The following is a 26543-nucleotide window of genomic DNA, read 5'->3' on the forward strand; positions in this document are numbered from 1 at the left end:
ACCAGTTCTTTTTAGACGGCACCTTTCAGAGGAGTTGGAAGGAGAGGAGATGGACTGTGGCTCACACCCACGTGTTGGTATTTTTGTCCACATCGGCTTTCCCCCGTTGACCCGCTGAGCATCTGTGTGTTCTTCCCGCATAACAAGTGTTCAGGGTGTCTTTGTGCCATCCAGAGCCTCCTCCCATTCAAGTCCCACTCTCCTTTCTTCTTCTGTAGATTGTGTGGGTTCTTCTCCGATGCCCCTGGGAGCTGGGCTTGGTTCCTCTTGAGCAGGAGGGATTATGGGGCCTTTTCAGGGACTGGGGCCAGGGCGGGGGGTCCAATTGTTCAGTAACCCCTGGCCTGTAGCAATTCCTCGTCCATCCTCTCTCAGGCACTCATAACAGTTTCTCCCTGTGGCCCTGAGTCCACAAATAATCCCCAATGCTGCACCCTCCAAACCCTAATGGAATCTCTGGCCATTAACCACTCGGTGCCATTTAAATGGTGTGCCCTGGAAATGCCTTCCCAGTCCCCTCCCCACCCCGTGAATTTCCCCAGTCCCTCGTAGCCTCTCTGAGCAGTTCCCGGACCAGCCGCGTTGCTTGCCCGGCCACGCCAGCCCATGTGTCTGAGGATCCGGGCCCATCCAGCAGAGCAGGGCCCAGGCATGCGCGGCTTCGCCAAGTCTCCACCGACCTTTCCCGGCATCAGGATCATGCCTCCCAAACTCAAGAACATCCAGCTCCACGAAGGCGTGCTTAAAAGTTAATTTCCCATCCGAGTTTCACAAGGAAGATTCATAGACTTCTTCAATGTAGTGAATTCCAATGGCAGGACACCAATGTGGTTCTCCGCCCGGGACATAGATTTCCTTACGAAAGCAGCGTATTCTCCCTGGATCAGAACCACACTTCGGATCCCGAGTGTCTCCACCTGCTCTTCGCGCTCACTGCCAAGGGGACCATTTAATCCCAGGAGCCGCTACCCCTGCATGCAGCCCTCAGAGGGCCAGGCCACCTCAAGTTCCATCTCAGCAACGGACAAACATGCAAACGAAGACAAAACAGACAGAAAACACCGCAAGCCTGGCATCCTAAAAGAGTGGGGACCCCATTCAGTCTCCCCCGAGCATCTGTAAAACACCAAAGGAGGCTTCTCCTCAAAACAGAGCCCATGTACCCCCTCCTTCCCTCTGAGTGACATTGCAGCCGCCTCTCCCACATCAGTCTTCCTGCTCCTTCTCTCCACAGACCCCAGACACTGGGAGCCGAGCTGGGCCTTTTGTCTCTCCCGGTGGTTCCTCCACTTTCTGCTCCACTGGTGTCTCTCATCAGTGCAACCCGAGGCCAGGCCTGTTTGAATAAGAATGGCTCCTTGGAGGGAGGCTTTGACCATTCAGAAATCATTTTTTTGTCCCAATCCTGTTATAGAATGTATGTTTTAACATGGAGAACCTTCTGCTGTGTTACAGAATGCAGAACCATCTCCATGGGGCAAGGACAAGAAGTGCACGCTCGGAAGCTGATTCAGATGTCCATGCAGCAGGTACGTGGCGGGGCAAGCGCCTCTAAGGCAACATTCTCGCCCATGTCCTCTGGCCGTCGGCCCCCCCAGAACCACCGCAGGCCGGGGAAGTAGTCTGCCTGAGGCCCAGTCGCCCTTTCCACGTTTGTTTATGTGGATATAGTCAGCCTTTGGTTGCCTGTGAATCTTAAACCTCCAGCTAGTTTGCTTCTGACATCCCCACAAAAAAAGCTGGTTTCATTTTCCATAGTATATGCTCCATTCTATTTTCACTAATTCTTTTTGGACAATTTGGCATACACACTTTCGGGTCCCTATGGGTATAGCTCCTAACAGTCTTACAATTTCATGATCAATATTAATAGGAAGTGACAGATTGAGACAGTTAAATTTCAATTTTTGGTTAAAATTAGACTTTCATTTCTCATTAATGGGTAGTTTCAGCCAAATAAATATTTGAGGATGTTTTGTTTAAATATTGATGATGGTTGTTATTGAAAATCCCAAGCTGGATGGAATGTTGAGGAATGTTTTCTGTCACACCTAATAAATTCACAGGACATTAATTTTCTAGATATGCTTGGGAGATAGCAATTTCAGCCGTAATAAGAAATTGCACCATTTATGAAAATAAAATAAGATCTTGGTTTATTTTTAAGCTTTTTACCTCATAATGTTCGTAGCAACTTTGGTGCCGTTTTGCCTGGGAATTAATGACTAGAGAATGCTAATGAGCTAAAACCCTGCCTGGGTCATCAAATTTTCAACCTGGCCATTAATTCCCAAGTGCTCTAAGCCTTAATTTTTATCACCTAATCAAATTCAATAATATATTGTATTTAATTTCTATTCAAAGCAATTACATATAATTATTTTTATTCAGACTAAATGATCCACTCTATTGAGTGAGCTGACAGTTGAACTTTGGGTCTTCAATAATTACTTGAGTTCCCACGAGTGAGAAGTTTTGTAGAGACCTCATTCACATTAACCTTCTTTGGAATACTGGCTTTTATAACTTTTATGTTCTCCTTCTCAATGTGGGAGAAGTTCTGGCAATCGTGGCATCACTGGGGGAAAACACACACACGGCCAGGTGTAGCCACATTGCCACTGGAGCAGGACACCGGGTTTGGGATAAAGCTGACACTGTGGAATGCGGAGTGGGGAACCAGAAAGCACCTGGTTCCGTGACGGAACAAACGAACTGAAGTCCGGCTTCCCCCCGGACACCCCCATCCGTGGTTGAGACCAGCACGTCCTCTTTGCCGTTTAAGCCAGCAGGCGTCGTATATTCTCTTACGTTAGAAAGCACAACACGCACACCTTACCATGAACTTACTGTGCTCAATATTTTGTAGCTGTCTTTACTCTGCTCTCATTATATAAGGGTAGCAAAATGTCTGGTTACTAAACCTTTTTTCTCACACAGCAGTGATGGCTGTGTGACGTATGTGGTTAAAGCTAGTTTTATCTAGTCTTTAGATCAGAGGTAGGGAACGTCCGGCCCAAGGACCGTGGAAGGCCTGCAGAGTCATCTGGTCTGGGCCTGCCCAGGCATTAGGGTGAGTTAATTAAATGTTTGACCATATAGAGCAGGCTAACTTTTAAGTTGATACTTTTGTATGGCCCTCGAATGAAGTTATAGACATCCAAATGGCCCTGGGCAGAACCAAGGTTCCCCGCCTCTGATTGTGAAGAGTGCTTAATACATTTGGTGCTTTCAGGAATTATGGGAAGCATGATGACAGAGAATGAGGCTTAGTACTTATGGTAGCAAATGTCACCAAATGTACTGTCTCCAGTTTTCATGAGGGAATGTGTACCTCTGTTGGTAACTACAGTTTGGGGGCAAGTCAGTTCTGATTGACTGTAGGCAGAACAATTGAAGTTACAGATTCCGAAATCCCCATTCCCGCCATTAGATGGCGCACACACTGTACTTATACAAGTCTGACCGCAAGTTTTCATTCCTGTTCCCTCCTGAGCCAGGGGTGGCAGAATACAGTCACTTGGAGCCCACTTGATTCCAAGTAAACAGCTTTGTCAGTGGCAGAAGAGATGATTGCATTGGCATATAGTAATGTTACTAAAAACATAGGCTCAAAACAGAATATCCACATTCCCTAAGCAAAGGTTTAAAAAGAATCTGTCCATTTTGTTTTTATTAAAATCATAGCCAAAAAAGTTATAAGAAATTAATATGAAATCCCTTTGGAATGCAGGGTGGCTGGGTATTGCTGCAAAATTGTCACCTTGGCCTGGAATTCATGGAAGAACTGCTGGAGACCATCACCACCATCGAAGCCAATGATGAGTCCTTCCGAGTGTGGATAACCACCGAGCCCCACGACCGATTTCCGATCACCTTGCTTCAGGTTGGTTTCTAGGGATAAGTGTGTTTTCCCTGAGCATTACACAAGTCAAGGCGGCATCATGGGCGTCACCAAAGGATGGAAACACAGCAGGGCTTTCCGGGGCAGTGGAGGCCGCACTGCAAAATCTCACCCTATAATCACGGGGATGTTCTGTGCACCGTCTCCGAGGTTATACGAGCATTTCCACAGAAGAGTTCTGAGACTTGGGACTTGGGTCTGATTGACTGGGTTTCGGCTCTGATCAATGCCACATTTTATGTACCATAAGCATATTGTTGTCTGACGTATTGCAATTTCTGCTTTATCCTTTGCCATAATTTATAGAAACAAAATTACCATTTGCTTTTTGCGACAGACTTCTCTCAAATTCACTAATGAGCCGCCCCAAGGCGTACGCGCAGGCTTGAAGAGGACGTTTGCCGGAATTAACCAGGACCTCCTGGACATCAGTAACTTGCCCATGTGGAAGCCGATGCTCTACACAGTGGCGTTCTTACACTCCACCGTGCAGGTACCTTCTGCCGCGGCGGGCACCTGTGGGGGTGCTAACGCTGTCACGGGCCTTGTCCGAGAGCCCTTCTGTGAGGGCGTGCTCTGCACTGTCGGCCCCTCACCCTGCTTTTCTCCCTTCCGGGCACTTCTCCCCATCTGCCAAGTGTATATTTGTCTGCTCACCGCCTCCTGCCCCCCTCAAACCCCCTGCCCCCGGCCGGCAGGGTGTCAGCCCGGTGACTGCTGAGTCTCCCGGGCACGGCCGCGGGGGCATTGCCCGAGCTCAGTAATGTCTGTGTGATGAGCAAACGGATCGGTGAGGTGAGAGCTTGGCTGTCAGCGTGGCTGTGGTGGCCGGGAACGTTCTGTGCACCGTCTCCGTCATACTGACAACCACACTTCAAGGGAGGAGTATGCCATTTTGAAACCAGGAAATGGGGATTCGCAGAGGTTGGGTTCACTTGTAGGCGGTGGACGCAGGAGCCGAGCCCTACCCTGGCCGCCTGGGCGCAGGGGCTGACCCTGCTCCCTCGGCTCACGGTGGCTATCTCTCTTCCAGGTGCTTTGCTATTGGCTTTTACCGTTTACTTAGCAATTTAATCGTTTTACGGCTGCCCAGCCACTTGTCTACTGACATTTTCATTCTGTCATTGCTTTGTTCTACATTTGAGTGTTGGGGGTCCTTCCGTATTTGAAAGTCACACTTGGTTCACTCCTTGATTTGACAGGGAGAGGACGAGGCTTCCTTCCCGCCTCGCTGCATCCTCCCTTCCCGGAGGCTTGAACCCGGAGCCGGGCTTCAGCTGCGTGGTGTGCGCAGAGCCCTCTGCTCCCCGCCCAGCCCACACGCGGGGGTATCTGCCCTCAGGCTCGTGGTTCCTCCGGTTTTGCAGGGCTCCACACTGCCCGGCGGAGAGGGGGGTGGTTATCTGTCCCGAGAGAGGGAGCATCAGGGGAAGCCCTGTGGTTGCCGCCCGCCAGGCCCAGGGCGGCCTTTGGCTGGAAATCACTCCGGAGCCTATTTCACGCATTCCTACCTGGGGATTGTTCGCTTCGCCAGACCTTATCACACGCTAATGCAAATATTGCTTTAACGCTGCTATTTAATTCCCAATTCACAAATAATATATTTTATGATTCGGTTCCTAGCGGTGATGATTCAATTCTCCCGCTGTGCTTATCGGGGGAGGGAGGACGGGGCTATTTTCCATATGGTCAGCGCGGCAGCCCGTGTTGCTGGTGGCCATGATCCAAGGGCTGAACAGAAGAACACAGGACTGTGGTCCGGTCGTGGGGCCGAAGTGTGCTTGCGCTTAACAGGACTTGTATTTAGGTTAAAAGAGAAAAACAAAACAAACAAACAGACCCCAAAAAACCCTTCATTGCTAGGGCCACGAAGCGAACAGCGCCGTGTCTATGAAAAGAAGGCTGACCCTCTCTTACAACCCCATCTAGCAGGGAAAGAGCCCTCGCCGCGTGTCAGGTGGCGTGGCCTTCAGTGCTCGCTGCGCCATCAGTGAGCTGTGTGAGCGAAGCTGGCCAAGCTGTGCCCCTCTCAGAGCCTCAGTTTCCCCACCTGGGCATTTAGAGGCAGAAGGAGCTCATCTTTCATGATTCCCCCCATTTCTAAAATTCTGTTACCTAGTTCTATGACTAAACAGGAAGTGTAAGACAATTCAAGCATATTTTCCTCTGTTCTTTTTTTTTTTTAATTTCAGAATTGTTTACTGTGATATTACTGAAGTATTTTCTTTTACTTGGTTAGGAGAGGCTAGTTTGACAGAAAAGCCTAGGGTTCTTCAGGGGCTTGCAGACCTGGGCCAGCAGCACCGTACCACCTGGTAGTTTGTAAGAGATGACGCTCAGGCCCCACCTCAGGCCTCCGGAAGCCGGGTCTGCCTGTAGTAGATGCCCGAGTGATGCGTGTGGACATTAGAGCTTGGGATGTAACTGATGTGGGAAAGTCTGTCTGAATTGGATGGATTGTGGCTCATATTTTTCTAGTGTTGGACATAACAGCCAAATACCTGATTTGTTAATCGATTTATTCCTCCAAGTGAACCCAGATATCCTTTGCTTTCTGCAAACATGATGTATATACTTGTGTCCCTGCAGAGATTGAAAAAGAACAGGGAATTGGTTCATGTCACATAATGCGGGGCTTCCGAGCTGGGGAGAGGTTCATGCTGGCCTCCATCGTATAGCGGAACGCAGAACCTCAGTGTACCCCCACCGCCCTCCATGTAGTTCCTCTTACAGGAGTCGTGGTTTGGCATCATGCCAGCCACTGACTCCAGCTCTGGGTGTGATACTTTGGATTTTCCTCCAAAGTCTTGGTCTTTGAAACTCAACAATTACATTTGTAGTCTCCTTGCAACATGTCCTGCAGAAGATCAGAATCACATTTTCTGTTTTTTTCCTATTGATGCCAACATGCCACCCTTTGTTTGCCCAGCACATTGGACCCTGGAATACTTCAAGCAAAGGTTCTCAGCCATTGCCTGGGCCCCAGAGTCCCTGGGAGGAGGCGGCGGGGTGGGGTGCGCGATCTTTTAAACACTTCCCAATTGACTCTAATATGCACCGGGATTGAGAATAACTGCCAAACAGCCACTGCCCTCAAGGGAGGAGTCTTCAGTCATTTTTATGTCCTTTTCATGGCTTGGAATTTTTATCATGGCTCTTAAAAATAATTTAGCTATTAAATAAAAATGGCCAGCCCTAGCCAGTTTGGCTCAGTGGATAGAGCGTCGGCCTGGGGACTGAAGGGCTGTGGGTTCAATTCCGGCCCCAGTCATGGGAGGCAACCAATCATGTGTCTCTTTCACATCGATGTTTCTCTCTCTCTGTCCCTCCTCCTCCCTTCTATTCTCTCTAAAAAATCAATGGAAAAATATTCTTGGGTAAGGCCTAACAAAATAAATAGATAGATAAAAATGAGCTTAAGTTATAAAAATAAAATAAAATCTAAAAAATCGAAATAAATAGCCGAAACCAGTTTGGCTCAGTGGATAGAGCATCGGCCTGCGGACTGAAGGGTCCCGGGTTTGATTCCGGTCAAGGGCATGTACCTTGGTTGCGGGCACATCCCCAGTGGGGGGTGTGCAGGAGGCGGCTGATCGATGTTTCTCTCTCATCGATGTTTCTAGCTCTCTATCCCTCTCCTTCCTCTCTGTAAAAAATCAATAAAATATATTTTTAAAAAATCGAAATAAATAAAAATGGCCATATCAACAAGGGGGTGCCACTGTTAGCAGTTGCTCTTTCAGAAAAATGTTTCCTTTACATTTTTCTTTCTCAAGTTTGAACCTTGACAGACACTCCCTTCAAAGGTAATCGTCTATATACAGGTCCTAGTTTAAATGTCCTCACCGTGATTTCAGTAACAGGATACAGATTTTTAAAAGATCTTTTAACCCAGCCGGGGTGGCTCAGTTGGTTGAGTGTTATCCTCTGGTTCGATTCCTGGTCAGGGCACACGCCTGAGTTGTAGATTCAATCCCCAGTAGGGGGTGTGCAGGAGGTAGCCAATCCATGTTTCTATCTTTCAATAAATAAATAAATAAATCAATCAATAAATAAATAAATAAATAAAATAAAGGGATATTTTACACTTTCCTCTATAGAGTTTCCTCGTGGTTCTGCCAATTTCTGTTCCTTATTTTTACCTATTAAATTCCCTTACATTGCCTAGTGTGGGTCGCATGTTCCATCTTTTTATTTTTTAATATATTTTATTGATTTTTTACAGAGAGGAAGAGAGAGGGATAGAGAGTTAGAAACATCGATGAGAGAGAAACATCGATCAGCTGCCTCTTGCACACCCCCTACTGGGGATGTGCCCGCAACCAAGGTACATGCCCTTGACCGGAATCGAACCTGGGACCCTTGAGTCCGAAGGCCGACGCTCTATCCACCGAGCCAAACCGGTTTCGGCCGCATGTTCCATCTTATGCTCCCTCCAGGTATTACAGAACTAGGGTGGGACACTCCCAGGAGATCCTTGTGTTGAAGAGGCGAGTGAAGGGATTCTGCCTTGGGCTGCGGGAGATGGGGTCACTGGGTTGAGGCAGAATCGAGCATACAATTGGAAATAGTTTTGACATTATTAAAAGTATGACTCCATTGAGCAACTCTGCTTTCCAAGCAGGATTCCAAGTTTTCTCTACTAATTCTGTTTTGTATATTCTTTGGAATAAAAAGAGGGAACTGTGTTGGATAAATTGAGTGAGTAGACTAGTCTTCCTCAGTGTGTCACTCTCCAACTTAACAATGGATGCTGACTCCATTCTGCTGAAGCGGCTCTAGCTCTCTCTCCTGACGTTCAGGTCTGTCTGCATTCCATCCCTGAAGCAGCCCCTGGGCGCTGGTTGCTGCTGCTCACCAGGGCCCGCCCTCTGTGCTGCAGGACTCTCACCGAGGCCTCCTGGGTGACCCGAGCTTTGCCCCTGTCTTTGCTCGTGGCCTTCGCCAGCCTGGCAGTCTTTTCTTCCTTCTTCAAGTCTGGCTTCTGTTTCATTCTTCCCAGAATCCACTGATTGAACGCCTTTCTCAGGCTTATCGTCTATTAAATGTTGACAGTCAATTATACTCACTATCACATTGCCCTTTCCTTGTTTTTAAGTCTTATTTTCTCAAGCAGGCTAACACTTCTTGAAAGTACATTGATTTAAATATTTTTTCTATTGTATCACATAGGTCTCATCCCATGGTTTCAAAAATACTAACTGAAGGTAATTCAATATTCCAAATTCTAGCAAAGACTCCTGCTTTTGAGCTTCCAAATGACTTGTTAGGTCCCAATGGTTTGTCTGTCCTGATAGCATTCCAACGTGATAGTTCAGAGTTTCTTCTTTATTGTCATTTAGAGAGATTAGTAAGCGCGCGCGTGCGCGCGCACACACACACACACACACACACACACACACACACAAATAACAAGTGAAATGACTTTATTTGTGAAATAAAAGATTGTGACTTTTCCCCTAAGAGCTAAAGAGCTAAATAGTCTACAGCCTTAGTGAACCAACCTAAAGAGTGAATGCTTTAAATGACGTGAGGCAAATCTCAGCATTTGGAGCAATTTTCAAAGATCACATTTTAAGGAGCAACTGAATTGTAATTGCCCAGTGCTTATAAATGGGAGTGTTTCCATAGAGCCCATTTAAGCTGCTGCAATAATTGGGAGGAAAGAATTACTCTTCATTCAGTCTTCTGTCTTAATTGGACAGTTAATTTTAAAAATTAAGTCAAACATAGGTGAAACTATTTTAGATTTGATTCTCTTTTTTTATAAATGAGAAAACATTTGCATTTCACCAGTAAATGGTTAGCATTCTTCTCTTTGAAGACCTCAAGATAGAAGAAATTCCAGGGACTTGGGGGTTTAGCTGAAATGCATTTTCACATTAATATTCTATAGGCCCTTCCCACGCACACTTGCTCTGGAGTAACCTGGAGGAGGCTCGAGTCAGTGTTTCTGGGATCCACTCAAGAAATTCAAAACCCTGTGTCAGCCTTGGAGTTGACCCCTCCCTTCCCCCCGCCAGAGGGTGAGAGAAAACATGCCTTTCATTCTGATCATTATTAACTAACTAGAGGCCTGGTACACGGATTCATGCACCGGTGGGGTCCCTTGGCCTGGCCTGTGGGGATCGGGCTGAAACCGGCTCTCCGACATCCCCCGAGGGGTCCCAGATTGTGAGAGAGTGGTTCTCAGGTGATGCACCCCGGAATTGGGCTCCCTCCTCTCTGGCTCCAGGTGCATCACCCGAGAACCACAGCTGCCAAGTCAGTGCAGCTCGGCAGCTCCTGCATTGAGCGTCTGCCCCCTGGTGGTCAGTGCACATCATAGCTATTGGTTGGATGGTCGAATGGTCACCAGACAGTCACTTAGGCTTTTATATATATAGATGCTCATTAGGCAGCCATGATCCTTACCCTGAAATACAGGTGTAAAAGGGGAGAAAAAAATGGGAGATGTTTTCAACTGTCAAGGCTCAAAACTGAGTATAGACTATGAATAGCTAGAAAAACTCATCGAGGCAACAGGAATGCTGAGACTATAATGCAGAAAGCCATCAAGAGAAGCTGATGCTGCCTGGCCAGTGTGGCTCAGTAGTTGAGCGTCAGCCCATGAACCAGGAGGTCTCAGTTTGATTCCTGGTCAGGGCACATGCCTGGGTTGCAGGCTCCATCCCCAGTAGGGGTGTGTGGGAAGCAGTCCATCAGTGTTTCTATCCCTCTATCCCTCCCCCTTCCTCTCTCTAAAATTAATTTAAAAAATTTTTTTTTTTAAAGAGAGAAGCAGCCGAAACCGGTTTGGCTCAGTGGATAGAGCGTCGGTCTGTGGACTGAAAGGTCCCAGGTTCGATTCCGGTCAAGGGCATGTGCATTGGTTGCGGGCACATCCCTGGTAGGGGGTGTGCAAGAGGCAGCTGGTCGATGTTTCTCTCTCATCGATGTTTCTAGCTCTCTGTCCCTCTCCTCTCCTCTCTGTAAAAAGTCAATAAAATATATTAAAAAAAAAAAAAAAAAAAAAAAGAGAGAAGCAGACACCATTGAGAGCCAACGCTCCCTTCTCGCACCTGGAACAACACTACTAGTCTCTCCTCCCGTCAAGGCCACACCTCTGCTCCTTCCCCCTTCTCTGTGTCAAGGTGGAAGGTGGTGCTTCCCAGCTCTGGAGGCTGAGTCTCCCTAGGGGAGCTCGGACTAGGGTAAACACCAGTAGCAATTCTGAACCCCAAGTCCACACTCCCGGGAGAAGGAATCTGGTTGGCTCCTTTTGGACTGACTGTCCACATTTGATGGAATTCGCTAAGGGACAAGGCTGGGAGTCACACCATAGAAGCGTCGAATGCCTGACAACTGAACCTAAAGAAGTACAGATCTAGAAGTCGTGGGGGTAGACGTTTTTAAAAGTTCTGTGTTTGCCCTCAGTCTGATCTCCCAGAGCCAGGCATCTGGACCCAAATTAATTTTCATGGTTTACTTAATATTTTTAAAATGTATCCTGAAAATCAGTAATTAAAACTTTTGTGCTTTCTGAGTTTCTTCTCTGACCTGTCCACGAACTTGTCCAAACTAACGTTCAGTTAGATTCCTTTCAATGGTGGTGGTTGTCAGGATGCAAGCATGAAGCAGCTGCAGAAGGAAAGATTGGACAGGTGTGTGTGTGTGTGTGTGTGTGTGTGTGTGTGTGTGTGTGTGTGGGGTTGGGGAAGGCAGAAGAGACAAAAAATACATTCAGAGGTAGAGAAGTGTAATCACAGCTCCCCACAGATACATAGGGATTCTACTCTTCATGTGGGTCCTCACCTCAGGTGGTGGGGTCAGAGCCCAGGAGGTCACCCAGAGAAATCACTGGACCTTCTTGAGAGGCTGGCCGCGTGCTGGGCAGGGGAAGCTGAGGTATGGCAACATTTGAGCTCATCTGAGTGGTTTGCTAGGTGGTGTGGGCCTGGAAATAGCAGTTCTAACACAGCATACCTTTAGAGTGGTCTCCAGAATAGCAAGGCAGTTGGTTACGGTGAGTAGCTTTGCAGATGGAGAGTGTGAATGAGGGCAATGTGAGCATTTTGAGACAGAACGATGTGCCATGTTTTAGAAATATTTGGTTTTCAGAAGCCAAAACTGCAAGATTACCAAGTGAAACTAGCAGAGAGTCTATATGCTCTTGAGTGCTCACGTTATCCAAGTTGAAAAACAAAAATTCAAAACCTTACATTTAACATTTGAAACTTCCAAGAGTCCAATTTAGAATAAACAATTCATTCAAACAGATATTTTTTTGACCACCTGTTTTGTTGTTGTTTTGTTTGTTTGTTTTTGAGTTGGCAACGGAGACCTAGACTTCTCTAAACCTAAGAATGCCAATTCAGCAAGTATTTGGCATTTTATTCTGGTAAGCCATCTGTCTCTAGAGCCACGGAATAATATTTTGGAAGGTTATTATACCCCAAGTTGAATACTGTTCTTTTATGTCCATCAGTTTTGATATCATGCTTTAATTGTACTTACTTTAGATGTTACCACTAAAGAAGGGGTCAGCTGCATACACTTTAAACACCTCACTCGGTACTTTCCTCTGGTGTTTTTAAGGAGCGCCGCAAATTCGGCCCCTTGGGATGGAATATTCCCTATGAGTTCAATTCTGCCGACTTTACAGCCAGTGTTCAGTTTATTCAGAATCACCTTGATGAATGTGATATTAAAAAGGTAAGTGACATTTTTTCTCCTTTCTATTTTTATCGCTGTCCTTAATCAAGCCTCTATAGACATTTTCAGTGTGATATTCAGAGAGCCTGCTGAGGTCCCCCAGCTCCTGCACAGAGCCTGCTGCTTCCCATCAGCTGTGTGCTGGCCCAGCCCCTCCCCTCCCTCCCTCCTGCCCCCGGGAGTGCATTCGGACTCTCGTACACTCCTGTCCTCACACCACAGCCAAGAGTCCAAGAGCACTTCGAGAGAACGCACCTCAAGTCACACTTTTCTTTCTTCCTCCCCCTGTGCCTCCGCAGAAGTTATATGTTATCTCCCAGCCACGGGGAAGTTCTTTCGCACGTGAATCACATCTGAGCAGACTCTTTCGCACGTGAATCACATCTGAGCAGACGTTTGAGCTCATGCATATGAATTGCAACAGTTCCTAACAATGGCCACTAGTTATCCTATTGAGCACTCTGGTCTGATAATTAGGCCACAGGCAGGGTCTCATCCCATTTTCACAGCTCTGTGTAGCCCCGTTTTCCTGGTGAGATAATAGACAAAAGAGAATAAGGGATTCCCTCAAGGTCACAGAGCAGAGAGTGCAAACCTGCTGTCCTTTCACAGGGGAGCTGTAAAGGCCTGTGATCTGTCTCTCTGTGACCTTGAGCAAGTTGCTGGGCCTCTCTGAGCCTGTTTCCTTCCCTGTGTAATGGCCCTGGCTTCTGTGGAGAGCAAACGAGTCAGCACTGGGACAGCCCAGTGTGCGGTGCTAGTAGGGCTCAAAGCGCCAGCGCCCTGCTCCCCTGTCCTCCTGGCAGATCCTGAGGGAGATTATCGACATGGCACCAGGGGGATGGTGAGCCACGGGGAATCTTTACCCGGGCTGGTGGGAAATCCAGGATCAGACCACCATTTTTCCTTGCTGTTACAAGGGGATAATAAACTGACTATGACGTTTTGATTAAAAACTTATATCACATTGGGCTCATATTCTGCAATGATCATTTTGGCATATACAAACAGTAGTGCTCTTGAAATAGTTGCTTTGAAGGGCCACAAAGCTGAAAAATAAAGTTTTAACCAAGAGGAAGTAAAGAAAAATCAAGCATCCTTACGTCTCCTACCTCAGATGTATTGAAGGGATTTTTAAATAAAAAAAACTATTCATATCTGGAATGGCTATGGACATTAATCCATATTTTAATGTAGTTCTCGCTCACAGAGTGAGATACCAAAGGATTTCATTGCAGAAACATCTTGTGAGTAATTTCCGAGTTGTTCTCGTCCTGATTCCGAAGGCATATTGCTAAGAAAGCATATTAGAGTGTTGATGACTTCATTTTTCTTTTCTTCACTAAACACAACCTTTCCTTCTCTAACAGCTCAGCATTACTGTAATGAGCATTACAGGTGATTACAAACACAGAGTGAAAAATAACCGTGGTGGTTCCAGCCGTGTAAGTGCAAAAGGTCTGTTAATACAGCACAATGAGAAGCTTCTGCAGCCGAATGGGGGCTTCCTTTTCCAGACCTCGGCCCCTAGGAGAGACCCGGAATGTTTAGACGTTTTTGCTTGGATCGACTGTGAGTCATTCTTTATTCTTCCTAATGCAGGGTGTATCGTGGAGTACAGTTCGGTACATGATTGGAGAAGTGCAATATGGAGGCAGAGTGACAGATGACTTTGATAAACGTCTACTTAATTGCTTTGCTAGAGTAAGTCAATTTTGGGGGGAAAAGGCATGGAGACACATTTTATTGCAAAAACATTTTTTTGGTAATAGATAAGCCAAACTTGAGGGGAGCAGGGGGAGTAGGCGGGGAAGGTATAGAGCCGAGCTGCTGCAAAGAGTCAGCCAATAAAACAAAATTAAAACCAAAGCCAAACCAAGTAGCAATCTGCTTGTGGTCTGTGAGTCTTCGGTATAGATGAGCTGCGCATGCCCAGGGCCCCCGCCTCCCTCCTCCTTGAAAACACTGCACATAATTCCTCTGCTTCTTCCTCTGAAACCACGCAAAGCGATTTCAAGCCCCAAAATAACTGATTGGAAAATGAACCATAATTTGAGTTTTCTCATCTTTTCCATTAGGACAGACAATTGAAAATTGATGAAGTGCTCTTTTTTTTTTTTTTCTCTGTGCCCAGTAAAACCCACATATATCATATTGAACATTTTCTAGAGAATGTTCTTAGCAATTATGGCTTTCACCTTTCACATCAAGGATGAATAGTATAAATAGCCCATCAGACTCAAACGCTTCTTACAATTTTTACATGTTAAAGAAGCAATATATATTACCTAAGTGGGAGAAAATCAGATATGTATTTTATGGTTATTTGTGTTCTTTATATTAGAATCTATATGGGTAATTCTCTGTTTCAATGATTTCCCCCCTCTAAACAAAATTAAAACCTCAACAAAATTAAAAACACATGATTTTGGAGGTACTTTGGTAAATTGGGGGTTTACCGGAAAGCTGATTTTTCTTTCAACCCTTTACACGTTTTTCTGAAGCCGTGTGTGGAGAGGTGTGTGTCGGTAAGGATTGAAGGCAGGAGTCAGGCCGCTGGAAGTCAGACCGGTCCAGACCTCCCGGAAAGCCGTTGGGCAAAATTTACTAAAATTAAGTATCCTGGGTAGGTACATCCCAGAATATTTCTAGGGAGAGTCTACAAATGGATATGTCGACAAATGTTCATGGTGCTATTGTGTGGGAAGTTGAAGGCAACCTAGGAGTCTTCACGGGGATGGAGGAGTTAAATGTCATGGACGCCGGCCGTGGGACACAACACAGCACTTGGAGGAGCGATCCGTATGACAGCATGCACGGGTCTTAGAAACTTACTGTTGAGTGCAGAGGTTAATGAAATCAAATGAGATCTATAAAGTAATACGTGTGTATTTCACAAGGATAAATGCATCGTCGAGGACATATATCAAGGACATTTAAATAGATGCCCTCAGAGGGAAGGAGACGGGGAGTGGATATCAGGGCTGAATGGGGAAAAGACTAAGGTGAAAGGTGCCTAGACTCATGAGAACAATAAAATCAAGGAATATGATAAACTCACCTCTGTATCCGAGGGTCAAAGGAGAAAAAGATATCTCAACCTCAGCTTCATCTTATCTTCTAACTAGGGGATCTAACCTCTTTGTGGCCACTTCACCCTATGTTACCTAGTGTTGCCCGAGAGAGAATTGGTTTAATTGTATATCAGTGCCTTCCAGTGGGATCCTCCATTCCTGTGACTTTCAGTTTGAGGCTAATCTTTTCTCTATTCTCAGCATCTTACGGTGTGTCTCTCCTAAAACCAACAATTGTAGAACCTTATTTGTCTTTGGAGTATGACTGCATGTCTTTGTAAAGTACCTCTAGAATCTCCCACAGTAATTCCATGTAGACTTCATATTCTGTATTTTTAATATATCCCCAAAATGTCCTCCAAATTGGATGAAACTCAGCTATTTGTGTTAGTGAATCCAACTATTTGTGTGTGTGTGTGTGTGTGTGTGTGTGTGTAAATAAATTAATGGAAAAACAGGTGGAGACTTCTATTTGCTTTTATTTATTTTTTAAAATATATTTTATTGATTTTTCACAGAGAGGAAGGGAGAGGGATAGAAAGTTAGAAACATCGATGAGAGAGAAACATCGATCAGCTGCCTCCTGCACACCCCCTACTGGGGATGTGCCTGCAAGCAAGGTACATGCCCTTGACTGGAATTGAACCTGGGACCCTTCAGTCCACAGGCCGATGCTCTAGCCACTGAGCCAAACCAGTTAGGGCTCTATTTGCTTTTATAGATATACTAGAGGCCAGATGCACGAATTCGTGCATGGGTGGGGTCCCTTGGCCTGGGTGGCAATCGGGGCCAATAGGGGCTGTCTCACCCAGTCCCGGGGGGGTTGGGGGGGGTGGGGGGGGAGGGACTGCGGGTGGTTGGCTGTGGGAGTGTACTAACCACCAGGGGGCAGCTCCGGTGTTGAGCATCTGCCCCCTGGTGGTCAGTGCACGTTATAGTGCGTAACGGTCACTTAGGCTTTTGTATATGTGGATGTCATCTGACAACACAGAGCCCACAGTGGTCACTGGTGGTCTATGTGCTGAGGGACCCTGGCCTTCCCCTGCCTCCTCATCCCCATCCCCAAGAACATAATCTGTCTCAGAATGACCACGATCACAGCACTGTGCTCTCTAATAACTTCCACCTGTTCCCCACTTCTTAAATTAGCACGCCATCACCCTGACAAACACAGTCATCCATAATATGGCCCCCCTTCCCCTCTCTGTCCTCTCTCTCACCCCCACACTAGATTTACCCGAGCCTTCGTCATTTCCCCCACCTGCCTTGCATGTGCATTCGTGTGGTCTCCTCATCACAAGTCCCACTGTCACAATCCTGTCCTTCAGGGTTTACCTCCAAGATCACCTCCTAGCTAAAGCCTTACCTGACACACCTCACCTTATTTCTTTAGTTTCCCTCCCATACAGGTCTGGCTGTGCTGTCCCCATGCTTTAAGCCTCCTTAGTACTTGGCTTATTTCTATTTCCCCGGCCTCCGTGCACTTTGTACTGTGGCTATTATGTCATCGGCTTAGCCCTCCTTTGGGTCACAAGCTCCTTTTTAAGGAAAGGACTGTGTGTGCCTCATCTTTGCATCCTGTTCTCATTCTGAGCTCAGTGCCTCATGCGCGGACGTTGAATAGGACACGAGTGCGGCAAATAGAGCAACTGGGAGAACGGGTGCACAGGGTGTTTCATATTCAGAACAATTGCTGGCCCTAAAAAGAGTGGGAAAAAGGCGATGGAGCGAAGATACTGGCGCAGGTGTGGTTAGCCAGAGTAAGCACAACCCCGCCTCTCCCCACGCGGCGTCCTCGAGAGATTCAGACATCCGCCTGCTTTTCTGCTCCTCTGTCTCCCCATTAGTTCCCTTCCGACCGGGAAAATTGCTCTGTTAGACACTAAAGTCATTGTCTCAAATCGGGCTGGTAGGCATTCAGCATTATTTTTTCCTCTTCCGAATAAGTCTATTCACACCAAGTATATATTTGTGCTCTCGCTGTTACATTACACATAATCAGCTCATATGGAATGAGAAAAGGATGTCCTTAAGGCGAACAATAAGACGGTTGGATACATTTGCTTCTTGTGGCCAAGGACAGAACTTAATTAACAGGGGAGCTCTCCAGCTCAGGGCGGGAAGGGAGAGGCTTGGAAGTTTTCCTGGCCTCGTGCTGTGCTCAGTGCTGCTTTGAGCACAGACCCAGCCCCCTGGCAGGAGCACCGCTGGGGGAGAAGGGAGCACAGAAAAGGCCAGAAACTGTCTCGTGTGTGTGTGTGTGTGTGTGTGTGTGTGTGTGTGTTGCCTCATCTCTTCTGCAGTGTGTTGCCACTCCTCTTTAAAAGAGGGATCGAGTCCTGGCCAGTGCACAGAAATGTTGCCTGTTCAATTCCCAGTCAGGGCACATGACCCAGGGCTCGATCCCCAATAGGGGCATGCAGGAAGCAGCTGATCAATGTTCCATTTTCACATGGATGCCTCTCTCTCTCTCTCTCTTCCTCTCTCTCTCTCTCTCTCTCTCTCTCTCTCTCTCTCTCTCTCTCTCCCTCTCTCCTTCTCCCTCTCTCTCTCTCTCTAAAAATAAATTAAAAATCTTGAAACACACACACATAGAGGGCTGGTGGGTCAGCCAGGTACTGGATCCGGGAGCACACTTGTGAGGCCGGCTCCACTCTCCACTGTCAGCAAATACCTTCTCTGCTGCGGACCAGGCTGGGGCTCCATTGCTTTCGCATCTTTTCTTCATCTGTGAGCTCATTATTCTGTCAGTGGTTGCATTTGGGTGCTTTCAACCTCAATATTAAAAACTATTAAAATGGAAATAAGGCAACCCTTTCTCTTTTCCAGTAGCAGTTTTCATTTAGATGTTTATCGATTTTATTTCTTCTATTTTCTCTCCCATACAGGTCTGGTTCAGTGAGAAGATGTTTGAACCGTCGTTTTGCTTTTACACCGGATATAAAATCCCCGTCTGCAAAACCCTGGACCAGTATTTCGAGTACATCCAGTCGATGCCCTCCCTCGACAACCCTGAGGTCTTTGGGCTTCATCCGAATGCCGACATCACGTAAGCTCCTGGCCCTTTTGAAACTTGAAGGAGTCATTTGTAACTCAGCCTGGCAATAACTACGCATTTCATCTCTCTCTTAATCTCTCTCCTTTCCCTACTTTTTATTTTATTATGAAAAATTGTGTCACTTTCTGTCTCCCAATTACAACTTTGTCGGATCTTGGCAGCTCTCCCCTCACTAAATCCCGATGCTCCGGAGTTTATGGCAGCGAGAAGGCTCTAATTTATGCACTGATTACTTCTCTGTCGTGTCATAAAACCAGCTGGTGTGATTGGCGCCGATGCTCTCCACCGATAGGACAGTCGTCCTTGCCTCTTACCTCAAAAAAGTCCATCAGAAATAATGGTCCTCAGTAGAATCTAGCAGGGCCAGGAGGGCCGAGAGAGGAGGGGGCGGTGGTGCTTGTGCTTGATCTGCTCCCTGGCTGCTCACGGCCGCCTCTGCCACTAACTGTCCACGTGGCACCAGGCAGTGAGCAAGGCGCACAGGGCGGGCGAGGAGAGGCCGGGTGTCGAGGCTGCGAGGGAGGTCCCTGCTCCCGTCCCAGAGGCCAGAGGCGGGTGAAGAGGTAGGAAGGGCATCCAGGTCCCAAGCCCCTTCCAGGACCCTCCTTTGGAGGAGGTCTCATCCCTCATCCCACCCCCCCCCGGAAGTCCCACCTGCAGACAGAGCCTCTGGCTCCACGGAGAGGCCCCGCTCAGCCTCCTCTGGGTGGTCTCCTCTGGCCCATTGATGCAAGGCCACAAAGTCTGCTCTAGGAGGGCGGTTTTAGGAAGGAGAGAGAAGCCAACAGGCCCCTGGAAGGTTCTGAGCTGTGATGGCTGAGACGGCGTGCGGCGTGCCCTCTCCCGTCACTCACCTGCAGCCGCAGCCCACGTCCTCGCCTGGTCCTCTGCCCTCGCGGGCAGCCCCGGAGTCCCCGTGCGCTCCAGCCCTGCACGCGCCTCCCCCTTCACCAGGCTTGGCCTCCTGGCCTCCGTCAGCCACTTGATCCTAACTTCTCTGTTCCCTCTCATCTCTCTCATGTTCTTTTCATCTTCAAAGATGTGAGCGTCGCTCCAAAGGCCCACGGATGGCTAACACTCCCTCCGACCCCACGGGAGGAGCCCGATGGCCCTTTGGTGGTGGCGCGGGCTGCTGTTTGAAGAATAAAAGCTGTCATAAAGTTAGCTGGAGGCAAGAGACAATTAAAAGGATTCCTCAGGGATCCATTTGTGAATCAACTTAAACATTATCTGAAAGAGAAAACAGAAATAGGTTTGCTTTAGCTGAGACTTTTAAAAATGTGAGTCAGACCGCATCAGGCCCCTGCCCAGAACCATCTGAAGGCCCATCTTACTCTGAGTCAAGGTCAAAGGCCAACAGTGACCTCCAGGTGACCTACAAGGCCCAGTGATTCCATCTGCACCTACCCCTGGCGGTCCCTTTCTGTAGCGCCACCTACACCCCCTCTCCCACCCCATGGCCACCAGCTCCACCTGCTGCCGGCTTCCTGTCACTCAGACAGGCCCGAGGCTCTCACCACAGCGAACCTGCACTTCCTGGCAGTCCTTCCCACGTAGCACTGTGGCTCACCTTTTCACCTCTTCCATTCTTTGCTGAAATATCAAAGAAGCCTTCCCTGGCCGCCCTATTTAACAATCGCTAGCCACTCCCCACCACCTCAGAGTCCATCCTCCTTGTCTGCCTTTTTCTATAGATTTTCTCCCCAACTTGACACATCTGTATTTATCGTTTGCTGTCGTCTGGCTGCCATCATTTAACATAAGGCCATTCTGTTGAAACTCTGGCCTCTTTTCACTGCTCTTCCTCCCGTGCCAGCCCGTGCCTGACGTGCAGGGAACATCTGTTGGCTGCAACAGCCATACGAAGTTCCTCAGGTTGTGGAGGCCTAATGAGGGGGCTAATCCACAGAAAGGGCTCATGATGCATGTGAGCGGGCAGGCAAACGGGCAGTAGGTTGTTATGCACTTGTAAACGAGCAGGTGAAGTGGTCGCGTATGAGGGCTTAGAACTTGGGCTCCATTCCTGGCGAGAGCCCTTGGAGCCGTGGGAGCCGGTTCCTAGAAATGCGATGCTGTTGTGGCTGCGGGCGCCTGCCAAGGTGCGCAGAGCAAGGCTGGCCGCATCCCACCCTGGCTCCCGGGACGCGCGCCCGCGCCTGCATCACCGCGGGCAGTGTGATCACCAGCTCGCAGGGAAGATAAACCGAAGCTCGGAACAGCTCAGAGCAGGGCAACTAACGTGTAATTCGAATGGGAAGCCACAGAAAGGCTTTCCCGGGACGTTTATTTGAGCTTTTACAAGCCCTCAGACGAGCTGCAAGTTCACAGTAAACTCTCATAGACCCTTCACTGAGGTTCACTGATTGCTAGCATTTTGTTCCATTTGCCTTTTCTTTTTCTACATTTAAACCTCTGTATATTTATATGTCTACAGCGACGTCACATATAAGCGCATTTATTTCTGTGTGTGTGTGTGTGTGTGTGTGTGTGTGTGTGCGCGCGCGCACTTGTAGCCCCTCTCAGCGGATGAGCTAGGAAATACGTATTTTTGAAAAACATCACAGGCCGAAACTAACAGGTCCGATTCCAATGGTATACCTCAGGGCTGTGCCTTGTCTTTCCTCCTTTCGTGTTGCTGTCTCCTTCCTCCCACGGTGAGAACTCCGGTTCCCAGCAACTTCAATATCTTTACTCACTGGCTCCGAATCACCCCACCGGCACCCCTACAACCACCAACGTCCTGCGTGCAGGTCAAGATTTCTCTGCTGTCCTTTTGCCCTTAGAACAGACCCCCCTGAGGGCGCACGGAGCGCTCTGCTCCAAAGCCAGGCTGATTCATTGATATGTAGGTGCTTTGTTTTTATTTGTATTACATTTTAGTGTTTCCCATCTTTGCTCATTGTGGGTTTTTAATATATTTTTATTGATTTCAGAGAGGAAGGGAAAGGGACAGAGAGATAGAAACATCAATGATGAGAGCGAACCGTTGATCGGCCGCCTCCTGCACACCCCACACTGGGGATCGAGCCCGCAGCCCGGGCATGTGCCCTGACTAGGAATCGAACCGTGACCTCCTGGTTGACACCCAACCACTGAGCCACGTCGGGAGGGCTATCCATTGTTTCAATTATGTGAAACGTGAACATGGCTGAAAGTCACAGCTAGATAGTAAGTTGTTCTTAGAGAAGTCTCATTTCCAACCCACTTCCTCCTTCCTCTCTTTAGAGGCAGCCAAATGCACTAATTTCTGGCTTATCTTCCCTGTGCTCTTTTTGCCCAGACACACATACACATGTACAGATATATTCTCACGATCCTTTCTTAAACAAAGTTGCCATACTCAAGACATATAATTCTGTGTCTTGCCTTTTTCACTTAACAGTGTATCTTATAGCCACTCCATTCAGTGCATAGATGCCGGCCTCATCACTGTACAGCTGCCGGCTCCTCAGTGCTCGTGTTCCATCGTCCCTGCATCCTTCTCCTGAGGCTGGGCATGTAGGGCTGCTTCCAATGCTTCACTACCCCAAATAATTCCTCAATGAATAACCTCCCGCGTGCGGTTCCCCATATTGCGGGAGATGTGTTTTCAGGGTAAATTGCTCTGCTGGGAGGCTGGCTAGACCAAGGGCTAGTCCCTGCCATCGGCTGTGCTGTTACTCTCACCAGCAGTGGGGGCGTGCCTGGCCCCTCGGTCTTACCCACAGAGCAGTGGTGGAGTTTTGAATTTTCACCAGTATGGCAGTGGGAAATGGTGCCTCAGCATGGTTTTAATTTATTTTCTCTTATTTTGAGTGAAATTGAGCACATTTTCCTACATTTACGGGCTATTTGCACTAATCGACCACCTTGGAGGCCCTGTGTGTGATGTAGGCTGCAGCCAGGGGCGGTGATGGGCTGCAGAGGTGGGGTGAAGCTGCAGGACAGGTCCCAAAGGCGGACTGATAAGGTTAATGAATGTGGAACAAGGCCGGGAGCCTTCTACAGTTTTCATTCATTCATCCTTTGTCCCATGTAGTGGTATTTCTCTCTTTTCCGCGTCATCACGGAAAAGGTTCTGGTCCGGTTGCTGAGTGGAGGAGCTGGGGATTAAGAAATTAAAGAAAGAAAGAGACCAAGAGGCAGAAATAGATTCATGAAGCTGGGAGCTGGGTGGGCCGCCATCTTCTCTGATGGAGAGGTAGCATGAGGCCCCAAGCCACGCAGCGCATTTATTTTATAGACCTAGATTTACATATCTAGTCCCGCCCCGGCCAACACCTGGGCTGCTATGATTGGGGAAGCATGTTCCCAGGGCGTGGCTCTGCCTGCACCCTGAGTTCAGCTGACGATAATTAAGGAAAAATGCCCATGTGTCTTCCCAGGTGGCCCTCTACATTCCCTCCACAGCTCTGCACGCGGCTCCCATGCCTTCGCTGGCAGGCCTGCCGGGGCTGGCACAGCTGTCCTTCCCAAACTGACTGTCAGGGCCTCGCCAGCTCCCATCCCACCGAGTGAGGGCAAGTACAACATCTGGACCTCTGCCTCAGATGGACTGTTCCTGCCAGAGACAGCAGCTGGCCCCTGAGACCTGTGCCGCCCCCCCCCCCCCCCCCTCGGGATTTCTCTCCATCCTTAACTTCCCGCTTGGTCTGTCGCAGGGTCTTCCTCTCCCGCCCCCCACCCCTGCTCCCCTCCTCCCAGCGACCATGGCCCTCTCCGGTGCCTGCTCAGGCAGTGGGCTCTGTCGCACAGGCTGCGCTTGGTCATTTTCTGTCTGAGTGAGCTCTGTCCCAGGCTTGACCCTTCTCTCCTCTGGGCTCTGAAATACCTGGTAACTAGAATCAGCCTCACTCTTACTGGCAATTGAGTCTTCTTGGGGGGGCTGTGCTCCAACCCCGCGCTGTTCCCGCACCAGCCACCAGGAGGCAGTAAGCAAAAACGGACACAGCTTCCCAGCGACAGCCCAGTCTCCTTCCCCCAAGTACACCCTTCCCACTGCTGCTAGATGGAACTCTCCCCATCAGTGTGAACTAGAAAAAAGCGGTCATGGGTTCTGCTGTGGTTTCCGGTCCGGGAGCTGAGATGGTGGAGGCGTTGGGAACCGGAGTGTGTTTTGTGTAGTTATCCTGCTTGGGGCGTGTTGGGTTAGGAAAGACAGAGTCAAGGTCACTGATCTGCTCACTGCCCGGTGCCACGTGGACGGTTAGTGACAGAGGAGGCCGTGAGCAGCCAGGGAGCAGATCAAGCACAAGCACCACAGCCCCCTCCTCTCTCGGCCTCGTCTGTGTTGGGTGAGAAACGTGGGTTTCAGTGCATTTGTGCAGAGAGGACAGTTGACGCAAGAGGGGGTGGACTGTCTGAGACACACTGGCTGAATCAGTGTGACTGTCGCAGCGAAGAGGGTTCTTATTAATGTACCTGACTGCCCACGTCACTCAAAAGTGCTCTTGCTCCCAGACTGGCTCAGGGCCGCCCCTGGGCCGGGGTGGAGAATGTGTCCCTGCTGATCAGAATCTGCACTCTGACCTTAGCATCCACAAAGTAGAGGGGAGAGGGGGACTCGGGAAGGGGGACCACATGTCTCCCCGCTCCGTCCATCCTTGCTTACGAATGCAGAAGTAGAGAAGGAAAATCAAGTTGAATAAATGCTTTCAAATAAATAAAATCTCTCCCAAGAGCTTAGATACCTTGGTGACAAGAACCATAAAAATGCATAGTTTAATCACTATGCATAGTTTAAATAGTTTTATTATCTAGATTTATAAGGTACCAAGGACATTGAAAATTCAACTATCTCAATGTCAAAAACAGTTATTTATTTTCGCTCTTTTTCTCATTAGCAGTTTTGCATATTTTTCTACCTTCTGAAATTTATCAAATGTCTTATTACAACTTTTGTATTCATTCCTACACAGTTTGAATTTAATTGTATTTCTTTTCTTGTTCACTGGCACTGCTAAATTTCAGATTAAAAAAAAAAAAAAAGATTGTACTCATTGTGGCAGATTCCTTTCCCAGTCAAGGCAGGAATCTGTGGGCTCAGTCCCTGGTCAGGGCACCTTCAGGAGGTAACCAATTGATGTTTCTCTCTCACATTGATCTCTCTCTCTCTCTCTCTCTCTCTCTCTCTCTCTCTCTCTCTCGCTTCCTGTCTCTAAAACCAATTAAAAATTATGCTCATTGCACATTATGTTTCATGTGCAAAGATGTGTGTAAATCGAGGCTGATTTGGATGTGACAGTGCACGAATACCTCAGGAAATGGTTAATTATTTTGGAGATAGCCCTCTTTGCCAGTTGTCTTGCATTTGTATTATCCATGACCACCCAACAGAGATGACCCAGACGACTCCCCCAAAGCCACCGAGCGACAAGACCAGTAGGAGCTCCTTCCCACGTTTACTTCAAGGAGAAATTCCTTCTAGAAGTAACTCGGGACCAAAGCCAGTGGAGCATCACCGGTCTCTTTCTTCACCTCAGAGCCTTTGCTTATGGGACTGTTTCCTGGGAGCCCTTGGGATGCTGAGGCTCACAGAGATATTTGCAGTTCTCCCGGGTAGCTAGTTAGGTAGGCCTCTGCCTTTTCCGTCTTTGCAAACGTAAAACCACATTGTGGAGAAAGACATAAAGGGAATGGAGGTTGTACATCCCTGGCATTCGGTGGCCGGTGCGTGGTGGGAGGTGATGTGAGAGCTTGTCCAGCTCATGTGCAAAACAGGGCAGCTTTTCAGGGATTCTTCCCACAGCCGTGTCTCAGGGACTGTTTTCAAATCACCGCAGAAGATTAATCAAATGACCCCCCCGTGGGAGTGACCTCTCGGGTGAGATCCAGCTGTGGCCCCTCCACGGGCCCTCCTGGAGTGCAGGTGAGGGTGGCGGGCGGGCGGCCGAGAGCGGGCTGGCTGCACCCGCCTGCAGTGTGTGCTGGCACGCCGCCCTGGTGCGGAGCGTTTCCAAGGAGGACGCGAGCTGATGGGGAGCCAGGGGAGCGCCTGAGAGTCCTAGATACGGGGTCCTTCCCCGTTTCACATGTGGTTAGAACCGGTGGGAAGAATAAATCAGGATTTCCTTGGTAGGAATGGAAATTTACTGTGGTTTTCTTCTCTTTGACCTTTAAAGATCTGAGATGTATTTATCTTTAGGTGGAAAGGTGCCAGGAAAGAGACACACAGTAATGACAGTATATTTTTGCCATAAGAATAAACAAATAATTACATTTTCAAGCTCTTTAAATATTAGAGGATTGCTCTCCTTTAGATGTGCAAAATTCAAGCCCAACAAATATTTACTGAGAACTTACTCTCTAGCCAGCTTGCGGATTAGTAAGTCACAGTCCTTGCCCTGGAGCTCACCATCTATCAGAGAAAATAAATGAATGGCAGACAGTTATGTAATACAATATGGTAAACTCTAAAATCAGGACACACACACACACACACACACACACACACACACACTGCTCTGAGAACAAAGGCAAAGAAGCAATCAATTTCCATTTAGGGATCAAAGTGAGCTAGTGAGTGAGTGAGGCCACCTCTGAGTTGTGCCTTAAGGACCTGCAGGGACTCTCGGGATGGAGAAGGGGAGGGAGTGGGGAGGAGTGGCGGCAGCACCAGCAAGAGGGGCAGAGTACAAAGAAAGAGGACGATAAGGAGGCTGTGTTTGCATATCAGATCAACTTGTACACCTTAAACACGATTTAAAAAGGACACATCAGCACCGTGAACAAAAGCATAGATGAGGGCACATGCAGGAAGGAACTCTCCAAGGAGGGGCAGGAAGCTGTAAAGAATGTGGTATGTTTGGGAGGCCAAGTCCAGCATGCCTGGAGC

General features: G+C 48.1%; 1 protein-coding gene across 1 annotated transcript in view; it reads left to right on the plus strand.

The window, feature by feature from the left end:
- The window catches only part of DNAH8 (dynein axonemal heavy chain 8), a 265691-nt gene that overhangs the window by 214049 nt on the left and 25099 nt on the right, over positions 1-26543 (plus strand). Inside the window, exons 82-87 of the mRNA XM_028161183.2 lie at positions 1456-1529; positions 3734-3886; positions 4242-4397; positions 12482-12598; positions 14201-14302; positions 18561-18721. Of these exons, the coding sequence (XP_028016984.2) occupies positions 1456-1529; positions 3734-3886; positions 4242-4397; positions 12482-12598; positions 14201-14302; positions 18561-18721 (763 nt within the window). The remainder of the gene's footprint in view (positions 1-1455; positions 1530-3733; positions 3887-4241; positions 4398-12481; positions 12599-14200; positions 14303-18560; positions 18722-26543) is intronic.

The sequence above is a fragment of the Eptesicus fuscus genome, chromosome 10, assembly GCF_027574615.1.
Source record: "Eptesicus fuscus isolate TK198812 chromosome 10, DD_ASM_mEF_20220401, whole genome shotgun sequence".
Taxonomy (NCBI): Eukaryota; Metazoa; Chordata; class Mammalia; order Chiroptera; family Vespertilionidae; genus Eptesicus; species Eptesicus fuscus.